Genomic DNA, 27858 nt, shown 5'->3' with positions numbered 1-27858 from the left:
TTAGCAGACATGCACATTTGTGGCCTGCTGGAGGTCCTTTTGCAGGGCTCTGGCAGTGCTCCCCCCTGCTCCTCCTTGCACAAAGGCGGAGGTAGCGGTCCTGCTGCTGGGTTGTTGCCCTCCTACGGCCTCCTCCACGTCTCCTGATGTACTGGCCTGTCTCCTGGTAGCGCCTCCATGCTCTGGACACTACGCTGACAGACACAGCAAACCTTCTTGCCACAGCTCGCATTGATGTGCCATCCTGGATGAGCTGCACTACCTGAGCCACTTGTGTGGGTTGTAGACTCCGTCTCACGCTACCACTAGAGTGAAAGCACCGCCAGCATTCAAAAGTGACCAAAACATCAGCCAGGAACTGAGAAGTGGTCTGTGGTCCCCACCTGCAGAACCACTCCTTTATTGGGGGTGTCTTGCTAATTGCCTATAATTTCCACCTGTTGTCTATTCCATTTGCACAACAGCATGTGAAATTTATTGTCAATCAGTGTTGCTTCCTAAGTGGACAGTTTGATTTCACAGAAGTGTGATTGACTTGGAGTTACATTGTGTTGTTTAAGTGTTCCCTTTATTTTTTTGAGCAGTGTAGTTCCTACCATTTAATGCATCATATTGATGGGTCATCGTTTAAACACATTATTTATACCATGCTATAGATAGGATAACATAACAGTAATGGAGTGAAAGCAAATTAACTGACCTTGACATCCACTCCCGGAATGTAAAAGACAGTGGTCTCCAGGTCACTGGATTTGGTCTGCAGAGAGGAAGGCACCTTCTTCCCAGCCAGGAGGTGGGTGGTTGAGGTGTAAGTGGGCTGGAGCTTCTTCTTCTTGGGTGGAGACTCCTGGTCCAGACTCCTGGAGCTGCGGTCACAACTCCTACAGTACAGGAGGTTAAATAGCTTTTAAGATGGTCATACCAAGGATCATTTAGCTATTTGATTTTGAATTGTATGACCCCGTTAGGGATTAAAAAAATATTATTTGATGAAACATTGAATTTGACCTTGACTAACAGATTCATGAATGGAAAAACAGTAAAAAATATAAATAAATGGAAGTTTGTTTTAAAGTGGCTGTCCGATACCTGAGAGATATCACAACAATCATGAAATTATTATTTTTAAACTACACACAAAAAAATAAGTCTCTAAACTACTTTCATATACACTGAGTGTACAAAACATTATGAGTACCTGCACTTTCCATGTCATAGACTGACCAGGTCAACCCAATTGAAAGCAATGATCCCTAATTGATGTCACTAGCTAAATCCACTTCAATCAGTGTAGGAGACAGGTTAAATAAAGATTTTGAAGCCTTGAGATAATAGAGACATGGATTGTGTATGTGTGCCATTCATAGGGTGAATGGGCAAGACAAAATATTTAAGTGCTTTTGAACAGGGTATGGTAGTAGGTACCAGGTGTACCGGTTTGTGTGCAACACTGCTGGGTTTTTCACACTTAACAGTTTCCCATGTGTATCAAGAATGGTCCACCACCCAAAGGACATCCAGCCAAGATGACACAACTGTGGGAAGCATTGGAGTCAACATCGGCCAGCATCCCTGTGGAACACTTTCGAACACTTTCGACACTTTGTAGAGTCCTGCCCTGATGAATTGAGGCTGTTCTGAGGGCAAAAGGTGTGTGTGTGTAGGGGGGAGGGGGGAAGTACCTTCAGACGAGCTTTTGAGGCTTGTGGGCATCATAGAGGATAACAGAGAATATCATCCTGTTTGTGAGTCTCATCTTTCCATAGATTGGTCATATTAGTTTTTTAGGCCAAACCGTTCAGACGCTACAGACGTTTTCGTGAGAAGACTGATTTTCAGGATGTCTCATGGTCTGACAAACCATGAGACACCTTCCACCGCAGGTGTGGTGGATTGAGACGCAGCCCATGCATATCTCTAGCTTAAACAGAATGATTTTGATGGAGATTTTTTATTATGCTAATTAGATTTCTGTGGCGAGCGTGGACATCGACTCGAGGGTGTTAACTTAAAGCCTGCAGATATAATACTTTATGATTTGGCTAGGTTATAATAAGGCATAAGTTATTAAATAGTTAGAAGATCCCTAGGGTTCAGTGCCGTACCTTCTGAAGGAGACATCCTCGTGCTCAGGCTGCTGGGTGGTGGGGTGCAGGACACACTTGCCACTGTCAATCTCCACACGCACGTCCAGCTCAAAGTCGATGTTCCTCTCAGTGACTGAGCTCATGAGGCTGCGGTTGATGGGTGTGCTGGGCCAGCGCTCACTGAACATCTGGCTGACAGCTGCGAAGCCTGATGGTTTTCTGTGTGGCGGTTGGCTGCAACAGCAGAACAAACGGTGGTCGTATTTAGAAGGCAGGAAAAAGTTTTTTTTAATGAAATTGCATGATTTTTTGTCTAGTAGTAGGTTTAATATGGGTCTGGGAAAACGGCCAAACAAATATAAACAAGGACGAGAGAGGTGGAAAAGGGAGGGGGGATAACTCACACAGTCCTCCTGAAGTAGCTGGACGACCTCTCGCGGTCAAACTCTTCCTCTTTGTCGGAGTCCTCTGAGGAAGAGGAGGAGAGCTCGTCGCGCCGCATGTCGTCGTGCTGGAAGGGAATGCCAGGTGAGAAGACGGCGGGGGTTGCAGGGGCACTGAACACTGAGTGGGGTCCTTCGCTAACAGATGGGAAATGATGAAGGTGATGAAGATGAGGATGGAGTGGCTCGTCAATGGTGATGGATAACAGGTCCATTTCTGTCTCCTCCGGAAACTTCAGCAGAGACATATGGGAGGGGTTGAGAGGGGGACAGTTAGACTCTTAATTAGAAAAGGTCAAAATTTTGAAAGTGCTCTAAACTTTCTAGCAGATAGCATCCTGTTCAAAGTATCTGTATGTTTGTGTATTAATACATTTCTCACGATTTGTTATAATTGCCAATACACAATGTGCGTTACAGTCATAATCTACTCTAGTTTGGCATCTTCAAAAACATTTTTTAAACATGGCCAATATGGCTATTGCTAGATGTAATGTACATAACGAGAGGCTACAATGTCCTGTAATACAGACTGCTATGTGCTTGAAGTTTTTTCCCCCAACAGGCAGCACAGAGATCATGCAGTGCTCTGGGAGAAGACAGAGGAAAGAGATAGAGTCAGAGATGAAGAGGATGAAGTGAAGGATGTTAGGATGAAGACACCTGGGCAGAAAGAAGCTGCAGGACAATGTCTTCTCTCAGGACAGTGGATGAAGCTGATCAACTCCCAAAACAAAAAACATTGCAACCCCTCACAAAGGACAGTATAGCAATAAACAACCACTGTCCTGAGCAGTTTGCATAAGGTATACATTTTCAAAAAGTAAAGGAGGAAACCTCAATGTTTCCTCTAGTCATGGCTTTGAGGCACAATTATTCTGAGGTTGGCCAAGCTAAAGGTTTAGAGTTTTAGGCTCAGAGGCTCTATACAACCTAATCGTCTTAAATCATAGCTACTAGGGTTGGCATAGCTGCTGCAGTTAGAAAAAGAAATCTGTAATTGAAAGAAGTTGATTTGGAGCGACATGGAATTTCATAACAGGATGCGAGTGTGTGAATCAATGGCACATTGAAATATAATCTTAAACATTTAGTATCTACATGTACAGCATACTATGCAGGCATACTACCATACACATCCATAAGTCTAACCATATCTACAGAGCCGCAATATTGCCGATGACGTAGCCATGCGGTGAATAATTACAGTTTTCTTTGTAACACATAATCAGACGCAATGGCTGGTAGAAAGCCTTGTTATTAAGAGCAAATGACTCCCTACTAACCATATTGCCATTTGAGTTGTATTGTAAGTGCATAAAAAATATTAGCTCGAGTGCACTTGACTTGCTGATCTCTTGCTACTGAAGATGGTAAGGCATGCATCAATCCAACATACATGAAAATCAAGCATTGATTGATACTACTAGCCTTTTTCTCATCATCCTGTTTTGAATGTCCATGTTTTCAAACAAATCAGTCGTTGACAATTTATTAGAAGAAGAGGAAGAAGCGGAAGACGAAGAAGCGGAAGAAGGTTCTTTTTGATTTTCATTTGTTTGGGATTGCTTTTGGTTGTTTTACAAATACCTTGAAGACCTCTCCTGGACTGACTGGTTGGTTTGTAGAGTCCTGATTATTAATCTTCAGTTGAACAGAAAGAGAACAATGGAATCCATCCAAAAAATGAAAGCATGGCAACATGTTCAAGAGGGGATTTTGCGCTCAAAAGGCACACTTAAAGGAATAATCCACTTCAAAACTATTGTAATTTGTTTTTGCGTCGTCATGACAATGTGGCAAGTTACAATTTGCTTTTTGAAATTCCATCATCTTGAAAACTTGATTGCTCACATGCAAAACATTTTGGGACTGTATCAACAGTGGACGAATTAAAAAAAATACTAGATTGTTTTTGAGTGGATTATTCCTTTAACTCTCCTTCAAGCTACAAGCAAGCTGAAAAGCTAACACTTAGCTTCCACTGACATATCAGAGCGTTTCCACAATGTTTAGACACGCACAGCCTCAGGTCAAGAGGCCTGTCATAGTGTTAAACAAACAAACAAACAAACAAACAAACAAACAAACGACATGGAGGATGAAATGATGCCCTAACTCAATAAAATGCTGTGCAACTGCCATTTTGGAGAACCCTATTGTTATTAACTACCATTGTCGTCATTCTACACATTACCGTGTCCTGGATGTTGAAGGTAACTCTTGGTCCAGGGGAGGATGCGTCTACTCTGATGTCCGGCAAGTCATCTACGTCTCCTATTCTGGAACTGAGCAGGAAATTAGGAAAAATAATCCAACCCATTGGAATTTCAATTCAATTCCCAATCCTGACTTTACTGAATTGATACAGAATTGACCCATAGCCTGCTAGGTTTCAACTGCAGACAAGGAATTATCTTACAGTACCTTTGGCGTTCCATCCTTTTAAGTGGAGGCCTCCCTGCTGCTGTAGAGATGCTCTTGGAACGGTTATAGCTGGGTTTGTATCCCAGACCCCACTTGTCCTTTAGAGATGCAGCCTGGTGGAGAAGCATACAAACAAGTAATCAGGGTTCATCAGTGCTGGTGTTCTTTCCATTTAAATTGAGATGTATGGAGTTGTAAGTTGCAGGATTTACAAATGGATTTCAAATAAAGACTCCCACAGTCCAGAAGTACTGGAAAAGGGGGGTTGTAAGTGCGTAGTGGTCTCACCCTCATGCTGGAGCGGCGTAGTTTCTTGCGGACATCTCTCCTGATGTCGTTGACGGCCACAGACTCCAGCTGCTGGTAGCGCTGGATCTCCTGGTTAATTGTGCCCTCACTCGCTCCCAATTTCCTGTGAAAGGAGAACATACAGTATACATTAAATGAAATGGAGATGAGTGATCTGACTTCAAGGATTGATCCTTGGGTTTGGCGTTTGACAAGAACTCTTACTTGAGGTCATCAATGACTTTGGCCTGCTCGTTCAGCTCTCTGATGTCCACTATTCTTTTGTTTAACTTCCCTCTTCTTGGATCTAAGATCTGGTTGCCCACTGCCGCCTGCCGCCTGAGGTCTATGGTCTCCTGTGGAGTATAAAGGACAAATTACACCCTGTAATTCACATATTACACCACATAATGTTTGGGTATTTGTATAACAATCACCACAATTAAATAACCTAAATTAGATTACACCTCCAACCTGGGTTATTCACACCACAAAACTAAGGTATTAAACCAATAATTAATTATTACACCAATGTTACACAGCCACATTTGACATTGTAATCATTTATCCAGAGCAACTTACAATTAGTGCATTCATCTTAATAAGATAGCTAGGTGGAAGAACCACATATCACAGGCATAGAAAGTACAATTTTCCTCAATAAAGTAGCCATCAGTAGAGTCAGGGAGGAGGGTGGGGGGGGGGGGGGGGGAAATCGGAGTAACGAGAAGGATTATTTAGGATACTGTTTGAAGAGGTAGGATTTCAGATTTTTTTTCAGAAGATGGGCTGTCCTAGCTTCAGGGTGAAGCTGGTTCCACAATTTGGGTGCCAGGACAGAGAAGACTGGTCTGAGCGAGCGAGAGCTGCCCTCCCATAGGGTGGGCCAAGAGACCTGAGGCGGCAGAACGGAGTGCTCAGTTTGGGGTGTAGGGTTTGAGCATATTGAAGGTAGGGAGGGGCAGTTCCACTTGCTGTTCTGTAGGTAAGCGCCATGGTCTTGTAGTGGATGCGAGCTTCGACTGGAAGCCAGTGGAGTGTGCGGAGGAGCGGGGTGACATGAGAGTATTTGGGGAAGGTTGAAAACCAGGCGGGCTGCAGCGTTCTGGATGAGTTGCAGGGGTTTGATGGCACAAGAGGGGAGCCCAGCCAACAGAGAGTTGCAGTAGTCCAGACAGGAGAGGAGACGTGCCTGGATTAGGACCTGAGTCGCTTCCTGTGTGAGGTATGGTCGTACTCTACAGATGTTGTAGAGCATGAATCTGCAGGAGCGAAACACTGCTTTGATGTTTGCAGAGAACGACAGGGTGTTATCCAGGGTCATGCCAAGGTTATTTACACTCTGGGAGGGCGACACTGTGGAGTTGTTAACCGTGATGGAGAAGTTTTTGAGCGGGCAGGCCTTCCCCGGGAGGAAGAGCATCACCATCTTGTCGAGGTGATGGGCCGACATCCAAGTTGAGATATCTGCCAGGCACGCAGAGATGCGTGTCACCACCTGAGTGTCAGAAGGGGGGGGAAGGAGAAAAGTAGTTGAGTGTCTTCAGCATAGCAATGATAGGAGAGACCATGTGAGGATATGACGGAGCCGAGTGACTTGGTGTATAGAAAGAAGAGGGCCAAGAACCGAGCCCTGGGGGACACCAGTAGTGGGAGTACGTGGTGCAGACACAGATCCTCTTCATGTCACCTGGTAAGAGCGTCCTGCCAGGTAGGATGCAATCCAAGAGTGTGCAGAGCCTGAGACGCCCAGCCCTGAGAGGGGGATCTGATGGTTCACGGTGTCAAAGGCAACGCATAGATCTAGGAGGATGAAAACAGAAGAGAGAGTCAGCTTTGGCAGTGCGGAGAGCCTCCATGACACAGAGAAGAGCAGTCTCGGTTGAGTGACCCGTCTTGAAGCCTGACTGGTTAGGGTCAAGAAGATTGTTCTGAGAGAAATAACGAGAAAGCACTCTCAAGTGTTTTGGAAAGAAAAGAAGGGATACAGGTCAATAGTTTTTGACGTTAGATGAGTCGTGTGTTGGTTTCTTGAGGAGGGGAGCGACTTGGGCCATTTTTAAGTTAGAGGGGACGCAGCCAGTGGACAGGGATGAGTTGTTGAGGGAAGTGAGAAGTTCCCAGAGATGGTCTGGAGAAGGGTGGAGGGGATGGGGTCGAGCGGGCAGATTGTCGGGCGGCCAGACCTCACTAGTCGCAGGATTTCATCTGGAGAGAGAGGGGAGAAAGAGATCAAGACGTAGGGTAGTTCTGTGTGAGTGAGACCAGTGGACTTAATAGGCTGAGTGATGTCGTCAACCTTCTTTTCAAAGTGGTTGACAAAGTTGTCCGCAGAGAGGAAGGGGGTGGGGGTGGAGGAGAAGGTGGAAAAAAGTTTCCCGGGGTTAGAGGCAGAAGTTTGACATTTTGAGTGGTAGAAAGCTTTAGCAGCAGATATAGAGGAAGAGAAGGTAGAGAGGAGGGAGTGACAGGACGATAGGTCCTCCATTTAAACTCAGCTGTCTGCTGCCCTGTTCTGTAAACTTGTAATGAGTCACTTAGTCACGGAGCAAGAGGGGAGGGCCGAGCCAGCCAAGAGAAAAGGGGACAGTGTGAGTCATTGGATGTGGAAAGGGAGGAGAGTAGGGTCGAAGCGGCAGAATCAGGAGACAGGAGGGAGAAAGATTCACCACCTTAGTCACATCTTATACTCACACCAATTATCATGTTATACACACACACAAACAACAGAAAAATATGTGAAATGAAAGTCACCATCACCATAATACTAGAGACCTTTGGGACCGATTGGTAACCCAATTCTCGGATGAGGGCGTTAACACAACATGTGTTACCAGGTGAAAAGAGAACCAGAAGAGCCTAAACCCCACAGAGTCAATTGCTAAGTGACCATATTATTTTTGCCATAGGGATGGGCATGGTTATTCGAATATCCGAATGGATGTTAGTTTTTGAATACTTGCGAGAGTATTCATAAACATAAATCATAGGCCTATTTTAACAATGAAAAGGCTTTATTAAAATTAAATAAAAGTATATATGTGACATTGCTACACACAAGGATATACCATGACATTTGACATTTTTAATTCAATAAAAACACATACTGTAGTCTACATGGGGTTTGTTGTTATTGTCAGCAAATCAAAGTGGCACTAGTCAGTGGCTCCATGTGTAGTAGCAAGCAGCGTTGGAGATCTCTAATCAACACAAAATGGAATTGAAATGACATAATTAAGTTAGCTAAATGAGAAGTAGTAGGCTACAAGGAGCAACCATTTGCAACCATTCATCTGAATTAAGGACGGGAAGTGCAGCAAAATAGTCTCAATTAGCCTCAATTGCTGCATGAAAGCAGAGCGGCACCTCTCTCCCAAGTCACGCAGGTTATGTATTTACATGCATTTCAACTATCCAGATCTCCCCCAAAAATGTTATGATATTATTCGAATTGTGAACTTGTTTCAAATGCACATCCCTAGTTTGCCGTTTGTTTGTTCTCCAAATACACAATTGCTGCGAGCCCTCTGATATTATCACAATTCATTGAGTCACTTAGCAATTGAAATCCATTCTGCAGCTTGAAATCTGGACCATAGAGCCTTAATGTTACCCTTAGCGTGATTAACGGGCCCAGAAGGTAGGACAATAGAGAGTAGGGCAGTTGAGGATGGGCTACAGTACATACACATCCCCAGGATAGGGGTCTGGGAGCCCTGGCCATGTTCCTTCTGGACGGGGGAAGGGCATAGTCGTTTAGGTAGTCGCCTGGTACCGAGACGCTCTGGACACTGGGGCTTTTCAGGCCCAGGATGCTGTTTACCAGCCGTGTCCTGAACGTGAGCCTAGGGCTGCTGCACTCTCCCTCTGGGCTCCCCTGCAAGTAACGGGATGGATACGACCAAGGCAAGGTTCAACTGGGTGCATGGACTAAGCAGCTTGGATAGCTTTTAGTGCTGTCACAGTGGTTATAATGGGTTGACATGGCTTGAACCGACATGCAGTCTTGACACTCAGTGCTTTTTTTACATTCTTGACACACAGTCAGGGATTTTACAGACGCACACAGAGCTACTATAATCTCTAACACAATCATAGTGCTTTAACAGCCTCTTAAATCGTCTTGTGGTAGTAGTGCACCAGAATCACAGGCATTAACAAACTCACAGGATACGAACACACTCAGAGTTATACAATTCACATGTTCAAAGTAATACACAAATATTCAGCATTGTTATCATGGTTAGGGAAAGACTGAAAACTGACCATATGGATGGTCGGCGACATGGTGTCGGCCTCATCCTCATCAGACAAGTTGACCATGTTGATTGAGTTGAGGTCAGCGATGTCATCCACATCCTCCTCACCCGTCAGCGAGGTCAGTGTGTGGCCTAGGGCGTTGAGACGCTTGCCAATGTTGGGGTCCATGTGGACGTCGATACCACACATTTTCCACAGCACGTTCAGCGCCCAGGTTCCTGCACTGCTGCTTTCTGATGGTTGCACAGGGAGGGAGAGAGAATATTATCCTACACTAAATCCATCTATCACTCACTAGAATACAAATATCTTGCTCCAGAGAAGAAAACAGCTGTGATGTGTTTTGGAAAAAAGCTTGACAACGTTCACAGTCAAACTAACCCCTTTCATAATATACACAAGGTTTGATGACCATTATCTGTGCAGTACTTACCTGCTGACAGCTGGCCTGTGGTTCTGGAGCACACTTCATATGTGCCATCTGGAACAACACCTACAAAATCAACACATTCAAATATTACATCAATAAGAGGACCAGCTTTTCCAGGCCCAGCTCTAAATATAGACAAGCCGTCTCATTTCCTGACTTCATGCATTTTCAATCCCAGTCTGTATGTAAAAGCCAACATCTTGCGGTCCAATCACTCACAGGCGTTCATGATCATGTCTCCTCGGATCTCAGGCTTCCAGTCGTCCCAGGAGGTCTCAAAGCCCTCGGCGAAGCGGATGCAGAAGTTCTTGAAGTGGCCCTTGCTGACCAGCGACTCAGAGGAGCAGGCGGTGATCAGCGTGCTCTCGATGGTCAGCACCAGGGCAGAGCCCGTGTCAAAGTCAATGCTGTGGTTGGCCTGTGAGGATCGACGTTTGAGGTTGGACGGGGGAGTAAGATGTTAAAGTTAGGTTACCGGATAAGTCCAGCACAGGGATAACATTAAGGTTAACAGTGTGTGTTAGGAATAGGTGAAGGGTTACAGTAACATTTTATTTGACGGTCTGTTTATAAACACTAAATAGTTTGTTAAGAATTAAACTCAACACACTTAAGGCCTGTTAGTTATCCATGCATCATATTATGATTAGAGGTGTTTGTAATATTTCATGAAATTATATGAATGTATACACAGGTTTGCTGCTAGAAACCTAACAATGGTTTACTAATGGTTAAAAACGATTTAATAATGGTTTATAAGCATCATATTGGCCGACCTTCAAATAAAGTATATTACTTAGGAATAGGAAATGTGCCTGTGTGTAATGTTGAAAAACACATTGGCTCCATGGAAACACCCATTAAGTTGATGCATAGTTAATGCAGTTGTGACGTTGTGCGTGCCATAACACTCATGATAACAATAAAGTACCTGTGCCAATTGACCGTAACGGTGAGACATTCAACCAGTCAAACATTTTCAAGCTTCATTAAAGTTATACCAGTTGTATCAATAAAATTGCTGGTTGTAAACTGCCATAACCTGTTATGTCAGCATTGTGTCAAGATTGCATCACAAACACTTATAGCAGGTTGTTACAAGTAAAACAGTTATAAACCATTGAATAACATCACACAAGTGTTCACAAGAGATTGAATAGATTGTAAGTTACTTTTCGCGCATATTTTTGCGGGCCTACAGATCTGCTGGCCCCAGCTTCAGAGCGGATGCCTTCGAAACCTGGTATATGTCCTTTCTATGGAGATAAGAAACACAATTATAACTGTGACTAACTTGTAAGAGAAACAACCAGGGACTGTGGATGTAGTCATCAAATTCCAACTTTGATTAATGCTTTAACTATTTTCCACTATTAGTCAGTCATTCACCAATTCACAAATGAAATCTTTAGCATTTATGAAGACATTTACCTTGAATTAATTTTGTAATTTGCTGCTAATGCAAAGGCCACTGCACTGAAAAACCTTTCTCCACCATTCCCATGTTTGCTATGTTTCCAAGGTTATCAAGATAGGCCTAATTGTATCTATTCAGCTACATACTAATGCAGCTAGCTACACTTTATTAGGTACACCACCCCTTTCACAAAAATAGTTTACTCCTATATACAGTGAGTCACGTGGCCGTGGCTTGCTGAGCAGGCAGACAGGCATCGAGGCATTCAGTTACTGTTTGAATGAACATTAGAATGGGTAAAACGAGTGACCTAAGCGACTTTGAGCGTGGTATGATCGTCGGTGCCAGGTGCGCCAGTTCCTTATCTCAGAAACGGCCGGCCTCCTGGGCTTTTCACGCACGACAGTGTCTATGGTTAGCAGAGAATGGTGAGACAAACAAAAAACATCCAGTCAGCAGCAGTCCAATGGGCGCTTGTGATGACAAGTCTAAGGAAAACGGCTATCGAAGCAATCGACCACACAGCATTCCACTCCTATCAGCTAAAAACAAGAAGAAGCGGCTCCAGCTTGCAGGCGATCACCAACACTGGACAATTGAGGAGTGGAAAAACATTGCCTGGTCCGACGAATCCCGGTTCCTGTAGAATCATGTTGATGGCAGAGAATTTGACGTAAGCAGCATGAGTCCATGGCCCCATCCTGTCTGGTGTCAACGGTACAGGCTGGTGGCGGTGGTGTAATGGTGTGGGGAACGTTTTACTGGCACATGTTAAGTCCCTTGATACCAATTGAGCAATCTTTCCATAACCCAAAGAATTTAGGCTGTTCTGGAGGCAAAGTGGAGTCCGACCCAGTACTAGATAGATGTACGTAATAAACTGTCCACTGAGTGTATATAACCAGCTACATTTTAATAGTCACTGAAGTTATTAAAATTGACCAAATTACTACTAATATATATTAATTATTCTATATTTTGTGTTTTTATAATTGGTTCTGATTCAAATGAACATTGTGACAAAAAAAAATTATAAAAAAGAATAACCCATTTGAGAAAACATTGGATCAGCTCTTTTGTGAATGAGATGACCCATGATTTGATGATTACTCACACTGTGTGCCACTTTCAGACAAGCATATTTCTTACAATTTAGCTCATATCAATGTAACACACAAACAGTTTCAGGACAAAGTCAAACAGAAAAACACAAACAAAAAATGGGTCTAAGGGTCAAAGACTAAATTTAGCACCGTCAGGGTTGGTGTAGTAAAATACACAGTAATGTAATAACTATTATTTGTAATATGTAACTATTCTTAGTAACATTGTGTGTCCAAGACATGTGCCCTCTTTCTCTACAAGCCCCAACTTGCAACATGCATTAATATACAGTACTAAAAAATGATATACCATTTTAACATGCCACATTGCAAAGGCTTTCTCCCGAAAACATTAGGGTGCAAAATAAAGGACCACATTTTTAAGATCATCATTCTCCTCCTACCAGTGAGTTGTTAGTGATGGGCAAACAGATTCCAAGGTCGTTGACGGTGAGCTGTAAGAACAGGGTGCTGAAGGCCTGGGCTGAGGTCTGCTGGATGCCCGGCAGCTTGTCCACCACCTCCTTGGTGGCCATGTGGATGTCTTTGTTCAATGCCAGACGCTGCTCGTTCCAGTTGTCGTAGGCCGCCTTGTAGTTCAGCCAGAAGAGTACAGCTGCAACGAGAAGGGAAACAGTGATGAAGTTTTATATAACGATTTTGTTGGGGAGGTTATGCAATTTAGAGAATTAGATTCTGAGAATCTGAAAACTAATTAAGGCCTGACCTCTGTCAAAGGCCACAGGCTGAGCAAAGACGATTGGCCGGTTGAGAGTGATGAGTACTGCCTCTTTGTCTGAGGAGCCACTGATCTCCTCCTGAAGGGCGTTCCGTAAGCCAATACGAGTGCGGAAGTAGGCCACCTGGTGGAAGTCTGAACCCGCCTCCTCGTACACCTGTGGAATAAATAAATAGTTATATCTCACAAAATAGGGGCTGACACAGTATTTTATTGATCCTCAAAAGGAGGAATCTGATTGCAGCAGCTAATTGAAACAAACACAACCTATATTAATTCGCTGTAGCCTACCTGATGCTTGACTATTTGGCCCAGGGCGAGGTTCAGGTCCACTTGGCACTTCCCAAACAGTTTTAGGTAACTGCTGCTGCCGCCGGGCTGGGCTTTACATTGGATCCTGTTGGAGAGCTCCAGCTCTATCAGCCCTGTCTCGAAGCGCACTGCTCTCATGGATGGAGTGGTGGCTGTCATCTGGATCCCCTGCAAACCACAAGAAATCAGGAAAAAGTCATCAGTTTCATTCCCATACTCAAGCAATAACTAACAAGAATGTAAACTGCAGCCCATTTCTTGTTTTAAATACTGGTACCTTAAACATCAGACTGAGTGAGTAGAGCAAAATCTTGGGCTTGTCAGCGTCTGTTGAGATGTCGTGCTCATTCCACAGAGGGATGGGCTGCTCTCCTCCTGCATAGACAAACATTTATCTCAAAGTGTCTAAGCAAAATACTGAAACACAACAACAACTTTCAATGTCCTTGTGTTATACAGCGGGACAGACCTGATACTTTCTGGATGACCTCATTGACTTCCTTCATGAAAACCTTCTGCAGGAACACCAGGTGGTTCAGGAGGTCCGTGGTGAGGTTGTGCTCAAAAGAACCAATCTACGTGAAGGGGGATTGAAATCAATGAAAATAACAGAAAGGCCCACAGACTGAATATGCTGCCAATTACCACTTTATTGACAATGTTTCAATTCACAAGTATCTTTGTCAGATCGAACAGACTGAGTACTCACATCCACAAATATATACAAATTTCACCCCGCATGAGCATTACGCGCGACGCCAATTTATATCTAGCTCAAATAATATCCAAACAAATGAACAATCAAAATAGAACAAAACTGTGTTGACATATTTTATATTAATAAAAGGTATAGTCTGCAATACCGGGGCTACTCTACTTGAATATGGCAGCCTCACCTCAGCCACACAGCGCAGGTAATTCCCCTGGAGGTAGTTGCCCTGCTTCATGGGGATTGGGAAGTCGTCAGTAAAATCCGAGTGGCCCTCGTGGTCCTCCATTATGTATTCTCCAGACATGGTGACTGGCGGGAGGTTGAGGTTGGCCGAGGGTGGCATGGCGGACATGGTGTCCACCGGGGACACCTTGGACTGGAAACACAGCTTGTGGTTGGGCAGCTCGAACGTGAACCTTGTCTGGGCTCCTGCAGAGAACAATGAGTTTATCAATCCACTCAGAATTAAATTAAGATGCATTGTCAGATCACAAATAATAAGATCCTCATAATACAAGTACAATATCCCATTACCCCAGTCGGAGGTTAAACCTGGGTGCTAACTACTGTGCCTTCAAAAAGTATTCATAGCCCTTGACTTATTCAACATTTTGTTGGATGTTTAATCCAAAATGGATTAAATAGATTCTCTCAACCATCTACACACAAGACCCCATGTTTTATACATTTTTACACATTTATTGAAAATAGAGAAATATCTAATTTACATAAGTATTCATACCCCTGAATCAATACTTTGTAGAAGAACCTATGGCAGAGTTTACAGCTTTGAGTCGTCTTGGGTGTGTCTGTATCAGCTTTGCACATCTGGATTTGGAGATTTTCTCCCATTCTTCCTTTCATATTCTCAAACTCTGTTAAGTTAGATGGGGAGCGGCAGTGAACAGCAATCTTCAAGTCTTTCCACAGATTTTCAATGGGATTTAAGTGCCTTTTTGCAAACTCATGGCATGCTGTCATGTTCCTTTTTCTAAAGGAGGCTTCTGTCTGGAAACTCTCCAATAAACTCTCCAGGTTGGTGAAGTGCTGTAGAGACTGTTGCCCTTCTGGCATGTTCTCCCATCTCAGCCAAGGAACTTTGCAGTTCTGTCAGAGTGGTCATTAGGTTCTCGGTCACCTCCCTGACCAAGGTCCTTCTTGCCCGGTTGCTCAGTTTGGTCGGATGGCCAGCCTTTGGCAGAGTCTTTTTCCATTTCCCAATGATAGAGACCACTGTGCTCTTGGAAACTTTCAACACTCTAGAAATGGTTTTATACCATTCCCCCGATACACTACATGGCCAAAAGTATGTGGACTCCACTTCAGATTAGTGGATTTGGCTATTTCAGTCACACTTGTGGCTGACAGGTGTATAAAATTGAGCACACAGCCATGGAATCTCCAAAGACAAACATTGGTAGTAGAATGGCCCGTACTGAAGAGCTCAGTGACTGACTTTCAACATGGCACCGTCATAGGATGCCACCTTTCCAACAAGTCAGTTCATCAAATTTCTGCCTTCCTAGAGCTGCCCCGGTCAACTGTAAGTGCTGTTATTGTGTGGAAGTGGAAACGTCTAGGAGCAACAACAGCTCAGCCGCGAAATGGTAGGCCACACAAGCTCACAGAACAGGACAGCCGAGTGCTGAAGCGCGTAGAGCGTAAAAATAGTCTGTCCTCATTTGCAACACTCACTACCAAGTTCCAAACTGCCTCTGGAAGCAACGTCTACAAAATAACTGTTCGTTTGGAGCTTCATGACATGGGTTTTCATGGCCGAGCAGCCGCATAAAAGCCTAAGATCACCATGCGTAATGGTGTAAAGCTCGCCGCTATTGGATTCTGGAGAAGTGAAAACTCGTTCTCTGGAGTGACGAATCATGCTTCAACATCTGGCAGTCCGACGGACGAATCTGGGTTTGGCGGTTGCCAGGAGAACACTACCTTCCCCAATGCATAGTGCCAACTGTAAAGTTTGGTGGAGGAGGAATAATGGGGCTATTTTTCATGATTCGGGCTCGGTCCCTTAGTTCCAGTGAAGGGAAATCCTAACGTTACAGCATACAAAGACATTCTAGACGATTTTGGGGAAGACCCTTTCCTGTTTCAGCCTGACAATGGCCCTGTGCACAAAGCGAGGTCCATACAGAAATGGTTTGTCAAGATCGGTGTAGAAGATCTTGACTAGCCTGCACAGAGCCCTGATCTCAACCCCATCAAACACATTTGGGATGAATTGGAACACCGACTGCGAGCCAGGCCTAATCGCCCAACATCAGTACCCAATGTCACTAATGTTCGTGGCCGAATGGAAACAAGTCCATTCGCAGCAATGTTCCAACATCTAGTAGAAAGCCTTCCCAGAAGAGTGAAGGCTGTTATAGCAGCAAAGGAGGGACCAACTCCATATTAATGCCCATGATTTTGGAATGAGATGTTCGACGAGGCATGTACATGTAGTGTACATGCCTCATAACAATTATATCTTGGAGATCCAAGAACAGTTCCTTGGACTTCAGTGTATAGTTTCTGCTCTGACACGCACTGGCAACTGTGGGCCCTTATGCAGACAGGTGTGCTTCTTTCTAAATGTCAAAACAATTGAATTAGCCACAGGTGGACTCCAATCAAATTGTAGTGACATCTCAAGGATGATCAAAGGAAATTGGATGCACATGGGCTACAAAACTATGAAATAACACATATGGAATCATGTAGTAACCCAAAAAATGTTAAACAAATCAACATATATTTTATATTTGAAATTTTTCAAATTAGCCACCCTTTGCCTTGATGACAGCTTTGGACACTCTTGGCATTCTCTCAACCAGCTTCACCTGGAATGCATTTCAATTTACAGGTGTGCCTTGTTAAAAGTTAATATTTGGAATTTCTTTCCTTCCTAATGCGTTTGAGCCAATCAGTTGCGTTGTGACAAGGTAGGTGTGGTATACAGAAGATAGCCCTATTTGGTAAAAGACCAAGTCCATATTATGGCAAGAACAGCTCAAATAAGCAAAGAGAAATGACAGTCCATCATTACTTTAAGACATTAAGGTCAGTCAATACAGAAAATGTCAAGAACCTTGAAAGTTTCTTCAAGTGCAGTCGCAAAAACCATGAAGCGCTATGATTAAACTGGCTCTCATGAGGACCGTCACAGGAAAGTAAGACCCAGAGTTACCCCTGCAGCAGAGGATAAGTTCAATAGAGTTACCAGCCTCAGAAATCAGCAATTAACTGCACCTCAGATTGCAGCCCAAATAAATTCTTCACAGAGTTCAAGTAACAGTGGGCTCCCGAGTGACACAGTGGTCTAAGGCACTGCATCTCAGTGCTAGAGGCGTCACTACAGACACCCTGGTTCGAATCCAGGCTGTATCACAACCGGCTGTGATTGGGAGTCCCATAGGGCGGCGCACAATTGGCCCAGCATCGTCTGGGTTTGGCCGTCATTGGTTTTTAACTGACTTGCCTAATTAAATAAAGATAAAAAATTAAACAAAAGTAAAAATAATAAAAAATAATTTTAAAAAAAACAGACATCTCAACATCAACTGTTCAGAAGAGACTGCATGAATCAGGCCTTCATGGCCGAATTGCTGAAAATAAACTACTACAAAAGTACACCAATAAGAAGAAGAGACTTGCTTGGGCCAAGAAAAACGAGCAATTGACATTATACCGATGTAAATCTGTCCTTTGTGTTGATGAGTCCAAATTTGAGATTTTTGGTTCTAACCGCCATGCCTTTGTGAGACACAGAGTAGGTGAACGGATGATCTCCGTATGTGTGGTTCCCACCATGAAGCATAGAGGTGTGATGGTGTGGGGGTGCTTTGCTGGTGTCACGGTCTGTGATTTATTTAGAATACAAATAACACTTAACCAGCATGGCTAGCACAGCATTCTGCAGCGATACGCCATCCCATCTGGTTTGCGCTTAGTGGGACTATACTTTATTTTTCAACAGGAGAATGACCCAAAACACACCTCCAGGCTGTGTAAGGGCTATTTGACCAAGAAGGAGAGTTTATGGAGTGCTGCATCAGATGCCCTGGCCTCCACAATCACCTGACCTCAAACCAATTGAGATGGTTTGGGATGAGTTGGACCGCAGAGTGAAGGAAAAGCAGCCAACAAGTGCTCAGCATATGTGGGAACTCCTTCAAGACTGTTGGAAAAGCATTCCAGGTGAAGCTGGTTGAGAGAATGCCAAGAGTGTGCAAAGCTGTCATCAAGGCAAAGGGGGGCTACTTTGAAGAATCCAAAATATATTTTTGTATACATTTACTTTTTTGGTTACTACATGATTCCATGTGTTATTTCATAGTTTTGATGTCTTCACTATTATTCTACAATGTAGAAAATAGTAAAAAATAAAGAAAAACCCTTGAGTAGGTGTGTCCCAACTTTTGACTGGTACTGTAAATTAGATATTTCTTAATTTAATTTTCAATAATATTGCAAAACATTTCATTTAAAAACATCTTTTAACTTTTTCAAATCTATTTAATACATTTTTAATTCAGGCTGTAACAACAAAATCTGGAATAAATCAAGGGGTATGAATACTTTCTGAAGGCACTGTACCTGTCATGCCGTGACTCTTCATGCGGCCCATCTTGTACTCTGCCTTGAGGGAGGGCAAAAGGGCTGCTCCTATGGTGATGCCGTCCATCATAGCGCTGAACTTGAGGACGATGGGCTTCTTCTCCAGACCCTCTGGCAGCTGGGGGAACTCATTGGCCTCCACGGGGGTCTGGTTGATGCTGGACGCCTTGTCAGAGGGCTGAGGGGTGGGGGTGTCTTCCCTGTTGGGGGGTGACCTAAAGGAAAAAAATAACATAGTTCAGGATGAAGACGTTTTGCTTAGTCCATGAAGGAAATTCAGAGGAAAGAAAATGGTTCTCTCACTGAAATTCTTTCCTGTCATACTAGACACATAGGTGAGGACCACACTGAGCAAGCAGTTCTGCCTACCCAGACCCAGTTCTTGGGAGGGGCTCACCTAGGAGATACCTATAGATTTAAATGGGACTCAAAGTTTAAATAATACAATATCTTATGAATAATACAACAATTTCCTCCTAGACTCACACGTTGGATGGCTGGCGGATGAGGTCGGAGATCTGCTTTGAGAGCTGATGGGAGCTACGGACCATCATGCTGTGCAGCGTGGCTGGGTGCTGGGGGATGTTGATCATGATGGCGCCCACCATGAACACAGCTGCGTTGTTGGTCTTCAGGCCCCGCTGAGCGCTGTACAGGGCCTGGGACTTAGCTACGTTGCATTTCACAACCGTTCTGGAATGGGCAGAGGAGAGTGTCAGTGATTCTAATATGACTGTTTGACAACAGGTTAAGACAGGACAACATCTATAGAACAACATTGCACAAAAAGTGTTTGGGTCATTTTTGTTAGACAGCAGGCATAGTACACACTAAGAAGCACATAACCACACCCATGTTATGGGGGCATAAGAATTACATGGTTTAATAGGCTCTTCCATTACGTTGCCAAAAAATCAACAATAAATTAGATCACGATTACAGGATGAATCGCTGCGATATGGCTGATCTATAAAGATACTCTACCCGCCATACACATGAAGGAAGGAACACAGAAACAGGAGAAAAGGACAGTGGGGGATTACCAATCTAACACGATGAAGGACAATAACAAAGCTAGAGCTGTACACTGAAGAAACACTGGGTTACCACAGACTCCAGACAAAATGAAAGCTGTGTTTTAACTAGGTACTACTGTGGCATTGCTATGATGTGCCAAGGTGCAGTAGTTATAAACACATACAGAAACTCTTGTTTGGCTGTGCTGGTAGGAGACGTAGGGAAATCCTCCAGTCTATGTAAAACGATGGAAGAGAAAGCAGGGAAAGTAAAAAAAGAGAGCAAATGAGAAATTGAGTTTTCACGCAGAGATACTGACAATAGACTAGATTAGAATATCTATCCACCTTCCTTCGCCTGCCAAAAGTATTTCCAGTGATGCCAGCAGAATATTTGCAGTCATTTGAACATTTCTAGGATTTGATTACTGTGAAGTAACTGTAGGAATAACTCACACAGTATGTTGACATGCAATCAATGGCACAGTGGGGTAGGAAATTAAAACGTTCCATATAATTAATTTTACAAGTTATCAAAATGACAGGCAAATGAACTAGAAAGGTTATTTTAGGCTTTACAATTCACAGAGACCTAATGCACACTATCAAACTTCAAACCTCAATACAAAAATGCAAATGAAGCAGCCATCTGCCTAAATTTGAGCAGTACTTACTGAATGTCTGGTGTTATACCCTCCAGGAGCACAATGTTTACGCCTCCTATGTGGGCTGATGCACAAGTTTCTGTCATCTTCTGGTGCAGTATGTCTGAAAACAGATTTTGGAGTTATCATCCAGATATGGTACTACAAAATTTAACACAATAAGGCAGTGTATTGAACTAGTGACGTAAACCAAGAGCTAATGGTGCCACCGGTTTGTTCACCCGCACCTGCCCGCAATTGTTAATAACCGATCTGCAATCTGAGGCTCGCACCCGACTATAACTTGCTAATATAGTAAATGCGCTGTAGGCTACAGTCAGAGACAACATAAGCATTTTTGATAGGGGGTGCATGATTTTATTTGCTTGATTTAGATATGTTTCTGTTTATAATTTCAGACATTTTGTTAGGCTATTTGTTAGTGAACTTGTCTACAATTAGATACAAGCAGCTTATCTTCTGTCATTATATGTTGACCTAGAAGACTAACCCCTTGACCTAAACCCTTGCTCACCAGAACAATGCCATAAATCGGTAGAATGAATGCTTCAATTTAGTTGACATCGGTAAAGTTCTCTGGCATCCCTGCTTCTTTCGCAGCGCAAAGACATTCAGGGACCGGGGAGAAAATGCAATAAAAAAAATAAAAAAAACATCTAACTTTGCATTCTCTCACGATGCTGAAAAGAAAGATAACATATTTCTCCAGTCCTGTTTCCGAGTCCAAATTTAGCCTACATTTGGAATATAATTTTACTGCAAGAAATGCTTAATTCTGCAGGAGTTAACATTAAGGCTATGTCAGAGGTTATAGCCTTACAGTTACTGTCCAGATTTCAGTTTCCATTTAACCGATCTGAACAGCAGGCTACAGTTCCCTTGACGTGCCATAGGCCTATTTGAAGTCCCCATCTTGTGACTGTGTAATTTGTATAGCTTCTCACAATCACACATAACATAGCCGGCAATATCATATCATCCTCTTTTACAACTTTAACAAATCTTTCCTAAACATTACTTTTCTGGCCCTCCCTTCTCTTTATTTCGCAGCTTTTCTCTTATTGAATTCAACTCTGACATTGTCCTTTTTTCCCTCTGTGTATCGACATTAACCGATTTCTGCCCATTCCAAAAACCATTTGGCAATTGGCATGTAGGCTATTTGGCACACATAGAGTTAGGCCCTGAAGCTTAGACTTATGCTCTAATGTCAGACAGCCTAAAATAATGAAAGAAAAACCTCAATGTAGCCTATATAAATTGCAAAAGAATGAGACATTTATGGATGTTTTCAGGTAGGCTATTGTTTGCTCTTCACTCAACCTGCCCACCACCCACCTGCCCTTCATCCACACAATATGTAATAGTCCTAAACACGCCCGCCCCGCAGATATAACCGCAGGGACTGCAGGTTATGAGTCAACCCACACATCACTACTTAGAGCCTCACCCTTCATCTTTTCCTTAAGTGTGAAGCTGCCGTGGATCTTCTTCAGCTCTGCCTCCATGGTCAGGCCCCCGATGTCAGCCTCCAGGTGGGTGCGGTTAACCATGCCGATGCCAAACACGATTAGGGTGACGTGCTGTGGCTCAGAACTCACCAGGCTGCGCCGTCTGCCCCCAGCACCTAGCCCAGATGGAGGCTTGTTAGTGGGGGTGGTGGGGTCCTCCTGCTCGTTCTCAAATATCACCCTGCACAGGGGCTCCGAGGGACTGCGGCCACCGTCTGCATAGATCACACACAAAAAAGCCTATTAATGATTTATATTTCTAAGTGCCTAGGGTAGAGATGGGTGAGGGGGAGAGAGAGCCTTACCCGAGAGGCAGTTCTCAGGGGAGCTCTTCTCCAGGATACCCGTGGGGTCAGAGATGAGGGAGTAGAAGTTGAGCAGCTTGTACATGTTCTGCCAGCACTCTGCAGAGGGCTCGCTCTGCTCTGACACTGTGATGGAGTCGGAGTCATCCATTTGGATGGCTGTGTGGTCAGCCACGTCCCGAGAGCCCTTCCGCGACACCTTCATCAATTGATTCATTACATTTACCAATAGAAACAGAGCATACATCATCTGATAGATCACTGAGAAATATATACTGAACAAAAATATAAACGCAACATGTAAAGTGTTGGTCCCAAGTTTCATAAAAGATCCCAGAAATGTTCCATACGCACAAAAAGCTTTTATCTCAAACTTTGTGCACAAATTTGTTGACATCCCTGTTAGTGATCATTTCTCCATTGCCAAGATAATACATCCACCTGACAAGTGTGGCATATCAAGAAGCCGATTAAACAGTATGATCATTACACAGGTGCAGCTTGTGCTGGGGACAATAAAAGGCCACTATAACATGTGCAGTTTTGTCAGACAATACAATGCCACAGACAGCTCAAGTTTTAAAGGAGTATGCAATTGGCATGCTGACTACTGGAATGTCCAACAGAGCTGTTGCCAGAGAATTGAATGTTAATTTCTCTACTATAAGCCGCCTCCAACGTCATTTGAGAGAATTTGGCAGTACATCCAACCCGGCCTCACAACCGCAGACCATGTGTAAGCACACCAGCCCAGGACCACCACATCCAGCTTCTTCACCTGTAGGATCGTCTAACACCAGCCACCCGGACAGCTGATGAAACTGTGGTTTTGCGCAACCAAAGAATTTGCTTGTCGTCCTCACCAGGGATTCACCTGACTGCAGTTCGGCGTCGTAACCAACTTCAGCGGGCAAATTCCACCTTCGATGACCACTGGCACGCTGGAGAAGTGTGCTCTTCACAGATGAATCCGGGTTTCAACTGTACTGGGTAGATGGCAGACAGCGTGTATGGCGTTGTTTGGGTGAGCGGTTTGCTGATATCAACGTTGTGAACAGAGTGCCCCATGGTGGCGATGGGGTTATGGTCTTGGCAGGCATAAGCTACGGATAATGAACACTATTTAATTTTATCGATGGCAATTTGAATGCACAGAGATACCGTGATGAGATCCTGAGGCCCATTGTCGTGCCATTCATCCGCCATCATCTTATGTTTCAGCATGATAATGCACAGCCCCATGTCGCAAGGACACACCAAAAAATGTAATACAAAATGAATACAAATATTGAAGCTGAAAATGTCCCAGTTCTTCTAAGGCCTGCACACTCACCAGACATGTCCACCATTGAGTATGTTTGGGATGCTCTGGATCGATGTGTACAACAGTTTATTACAGTTCCCGGCAATATTCAGCAACTTCGCACAGCCATTGAACATTCCACCGGCCTCAGTCAACAGCCTGATCAACTCTATGCAATGCATAAGGCAAATGGTGGTCACACTAGATACTGACTGGTTTCCTGATCTGCACACTGATACTGAAGGTGTCTGTGACCAACAGATGCATATCTGTATTCCCAGTTATGTGAAATCAATAGATTAGAGCCTAATGAATTTATTTCAATTGACTGATTTCCTTATAAGAACTGTAACTCAGTAAAATCTTTGAAATTGTATTTTGTTGCATTTATATTTTTGTTCAGTGTACATACAACATACAGTATCATTCCAAAATGAAGACACATACTGGTTGATGTACCTTGGAGGTCCGACGCTCCGAGCGACCCAGCGTGTTGCGTCCCCGGGGCTCCCTCCTGTCCAGTCCTGAAGGGGGGCCGTTGGGTGGTTGACCCCCTCCTCCACCTCGCTTGCTCCTCTGAGCCGTGTTCCCGCCACTGCCAGCCCCACTCCGCCCGGCTCCGTTGATGCTTCCCCGTGAGCTGCGGCTGAAGTCAGAGGAGCGGAAGTGTCGGTAGGGCCTTGCCTTGAAGGTGGGCGTGGGGGAGGCAGAGCCGGCGGTATAGCGGCTCAGCTTGATGTCTGTCTGCGTGGCCTTGATGTCGTCCACCATGGTACTGAACTGGTGGATGAGGCGCACCAGGGCCATGTCCACGCGCTGGCTGATGGCCTGGCAGGCGATGGTGAAGTCGCAGTGGAAGGTGTTGTAGTGGCGCCGGTTGAGGTCGTGGAAGGCGAAAGGAACGGCCGTGGAGTTGGGGGGGCCAGTGCTGGTAGACTTCTCCATCAACACAGAGTTTAGACTAAAGGTCTCGATCAGCAGGGCTGGTTTGAACTCCAGCGGAGGGAGGTTAGGCATGCCCTGTCTGCAGGGAGAGATGGAGAGGGGTAGAGAGCGAGATTACTTATGAGTGGTAGATACTGGGACAAATAATAACCAGGCATACAGTATTTTTATTTAGATACAAGGTTTATTTACCTTTTGGAGCGTTTGTTCTTCCGCTCCTTGGAAGTGTCTGAGTCCACAATGTCTGCTCTGAGACACTCCAAGGTGCCGGAGAAGGAGAGGTGCTCTCCAAAATACATCTTGTAGCTGAGAGGAGTGGTATCCTGCGCCTGGATCCCTGTGTGACTCAGCAGAGGCTTGAACACAACCTGTGTGAATTGAGGAAAGGGAGAGGGAATCATTAGAATTATCATACACACAAACACCTGCAATCTCAACAGGTTCCCTGTGTGACTCAGCAGAGGCTTGAACACAACGAGGAAAGGGAGAGGGAATCATTAGAATTATCATACACACAAACACCTGCAATCTCAACAGGTTACCTGTGCATCAGCGAGCTGCACAGCGGCGGGACACTGATTGCCCTCCTCGATGTCGGCCATCATTATGTCATCCTGGCTGGTGCTGTGCTGAGAGTGCTGAGACTGTGTTCCATCAAGTGTGTTCTGGTCGCTGGACAGCACCGTGTTGAAGTCTGATGCTGATGGGATGGTAGGGAGGTTACAGGTGACACCTGAGGAGCAACAGGAAACAGACACTTAGGGTGACCTTTTTTGACATTCTGCTACCGTGAGCTTTCGGGGTTGGTTAGCGAGCTGCACAGCGGCTCGCTGACCAACATTCCCCCCCAACATTCACAGAAAATTCCCAAAACATTCCCTCTACCTGTCTGCAGGCTGTTGTGCTGGGAGTGGTTGATGGGGGACTCCTGGGGTACAGCGTTCCCTCCGCCCCGGTTGCCCACAGCATTGGACATCCAGTTGTAGAAGCTGACAGAAGAGGGCTCTGACAGCAGGGGGTGCTCCGTCAATACATCTGGGCCCACACTGTTACCTAAAGGGGGGCGCAAACATGTAATGTAATGTTGCAGTCCAATGCTTTACCAATTCTCATTCATTGTGGCTCGAAAAGGAATAGAACTAGTATACAAATATGGTGGAAATTCCATATAAGCCATGCTTTTCGACAATGTTCACACTTTGGGGACGAGGGTATGGAATTGGAAGGCAACCCAAGTCTGAACCAGGTGTGGGAAACCCTGGTCTATCCCATGGTAACGTTCTAAGGACAATGTCAGCCTACCTGTGCTCTTGGTGGCAGGCTCGTTCCTCTGGGGTGTGCCCTCAAGCAGGTTGTGCAGACTGGGGAAGCTGCCTGTCAGGTAGCTCAACAGACTCTCCTTACGGGGACTGTCCTTGGCAGGCATTCCCACGCGACTCACATGGGCAGGAGAGTCAGCCGCCGTGTCCCCGCTGGTGTAGCTCAGGGACTGGTATGGGTGGGAGCCCTGAGGAAGACACACCCATTTCATTAGTGTGAAAACAAATGCATTCCTATTGGAAAGTGGTACTTCCCTGTCGCCCCTGTCCACCCATATATACTGAACAAAAATGTGACCCAATTCAGAAAACTAGGGGTATGTCGCAAGTCACGACTTCACAGGAGAGCCGTTTGAACGTAAAAATATTTTTTTTATCAAAATGCGTTTCTTGGCAGAAATACCTTGTCGAACATGTGAACTTTCATGTGCCTTAATAACAAACTTGTATGCCATCTGTAAATATGAATAAAATTGTTAAAATTACAAGCCTTGTTGGTTAAGCCACAGAAAAAGCAACCTTCCCACTGTTAGGTTCTTATTTTTCAGAGTAAATAACTCAAGGACACTAGAGAAGCTTTAACCAAGTTGAATTCTTTCCAAAGGTTCTGTACAGCTGTAATTCAGACAACTCAACATTTCTCACATCACAGATATATATATCCCACTTAAGACACTCCTTCTCTCCAATCCTTTCATCTTATGGTTCTACAGGAAAAGAGTAACAGGATACTAAACCCTTATTACTCCCTTCAGGGGATCTGACCTCACCTCCTGACCTCAACCCCTCTTTCACCTAATCCAGATATCCATCTGTCTCCCCTATCTCAACACGTTGCTCTCCTCCCTTCCACCCAACACATTCCAAAGCTACAGTAGGGCAAAAAAGTATTTAGTCAGCCACCAATTGTGAAAGTTCTCCCACTTAAAAAGATGAGAGAGGCCTGTAATTTTCATCAAAGGTACACGTCAACTATGACAGACAAAATGAGAAAAAAAATCCAGAAAATCACATTGTAGGATTTTTTATGAATTTATTTGCAAATTATGGTGGAAAATAAGTATTTGGTCACCTACAAACAAGCAAGATTTCTGGCCCTCACAGACCTGTAACTTCTTCTTTAAGAGGCTCCTCTGTCCTCCACTCGTTACCTGTATTAATGGCACCTGTTTGAACTTGTTATCAGTATAAAAGACACCTGTCCACAACCTCAAACAGTCACACTCCAAACTCCACTATGGCCAAGACCAAAGAGCTGTCAAAGGACACCAGAAACAAAATTTAGACCTGCACCAGGCTGGGAAGACTGAACCTGCAATAGGTAAGCAGCTTGGTTTGAAGAAATCAACTGTGGGAGCAATTATTAGGAAATGGAAGACATACAAGACCACTGATAATCTCCCTCGATCTGGGGCTCCACGCAAAATCTCACCCCGTGGGGTCAAAATGATCACAAGAACGGTGAGCAAAAATCCCAGAACCACACGGGGGGACCTAGTGAATGACCTGCAGAGAGCTGGGACCAAAGTAACAAAGCCTACCATCAGTAACACACTACGCCGCCAGGGACTCAAATCCTGCAGTGCCAGACGTGTCCCCCTGCTTAAGCCAGTACATGTCCAGGCCCGTCTGAAGTTTGCTAGAGAGCATTTGGATGATCAAGAAGAGGACTGGGAGAATGTCATATGGTCAGATGAAACCAAAATAGAACTTTTTGGTAAAAACTCAACTCGTCGTGTTTGGAGGACAAAGAATGCTGAGTTGCATCCAAAGAACACCATACCTACTGTGAGGCATGGGGGTGGAAACATCATGCTTTGGGGCTGTTTTTCTGCAAAGGGACCAGGACGACTGATCCGTGTAAAGAAAAGAATGAATGGGGCCATGTATCGTGAGATTTTGAATGAAAACCTCCTTCCATCAGCAAGGACATTGAAGATGAAATGTGGCTGGGTCTTTCAG

At 44.4% G+C, this 27858-nt stretch overlaps 1 protein-coding gene across 10 annotated transcripts in view; it reads right to left on the bottom strand.

Moving 5' to 3' along the window:
* The window catches only part of LOC115172482 (transmembrane protein KIAA1109 homolog), a 133235-nt gene that overhangs the window by 34716 nt on the left and 70661 nt on the right, over positions 1–27858 (bottom strand). For 3 of the 10 annotated variants that reach the window (XM_029729954.1, XM_029729955.1, XM_029729959.1), the window contains 30 exons: positions 25880–26084; positions 25463–25630; positions 25120–25310; positions 24770–24945; positions 24080–24656; positions 22330–22528; positions 21964–22239; positions 20523–20616; positions 20034–20084; positions 19319–19525; positions 18812–19047; positions 14403–14647; positions 13976–14081; positions 13784–13881; positions 13486–13674; positions 13183–13351; positions 12860–13071; positions 11108–11191; positions 10155–10353; positions 9939–9998; positions 9512–9738; positions 8934–9122; positions 5471–5601; positions 5246–5369; positions 4958–5070; positions 4728–4818; positions 4121–4174; positions 2492–2763; positions 2106–2321; positions 701–881 (listed from right to left, as the gene is read on the bottom strand). In XM_029729954.1, the coding sequence (XP_029585814.1) occupies positions 701–881; positions 2106–2321; positions 2492–2763; positions 4121–4174; positions 4728–4818; positions 4958–5070; positions 5246–5369; positions 5471–5601; positions 8934–9122; positions 9512–9738; positions 9939–9998; positions 10155–10353; positions 11108–11191; positions 12860–13071; positions 13183–13351; positions 13486–13674; positions 13784–13881; positions 13976–14081; positions 14403–14647; positions 18812–19047; positions 19319–19525; positions 20034–20084; positions 20523–20616; positions 21964–22239; positions 22330–22528; positions 24080–24656; positions 24770–24945; positions 25120–25310; positions 25463–25630; positions 25880–26084 (5340 nt within the window). The remainder of the gene's footprint in view (positions 1–700; positions 882–2105; positions 2322–2491; positions 2764–4120; positions 4175–4727; positions 4819–4957; positions 5071–5245; positions 5370–5470; positions 5602–8933; positions 9123–9511; positions 9739–9938; positions 9999–10154; positions 10354–11107; positions 11192–12859; positions 13072–13182; positions 13352–13485; positions 13675–13783; positions 13882–13975; positions 14082–14402; positions 14648–18811; positions 19048–19318; positions 19526–20033; positions 20085–20522; positions 20617–21963; positions 22240–22329; positions 22529–24079; positions 24657–24769; positions 24946–25119; positions 25311–25462; positions 25631–25879; positions 26085–27858) is intronic. The other 7 variants (XM_029729956.1, XM_029729958.1, XM_029729961.1 and 4 more) reach the window with 7 other exon arrangements.

The sequence above is a fragment of the Salmo trutta genome, chromosome 33 (assembly GCF_901001165.1).
Source record: "Salmo trutta chromosome 33, fSalTru1.1, whole genome shotgun sequence".
Taxonomy (NCBI): domain Eukaryota; kingdom Metazoa; phylum Chordata; class Actinopteri; order Salmoniformes; family Salmonidae; genus Salmo; species Salmo trutta.
This window is presented reverse-complemented; position numbering and strand designations above follow the sequence as displayed.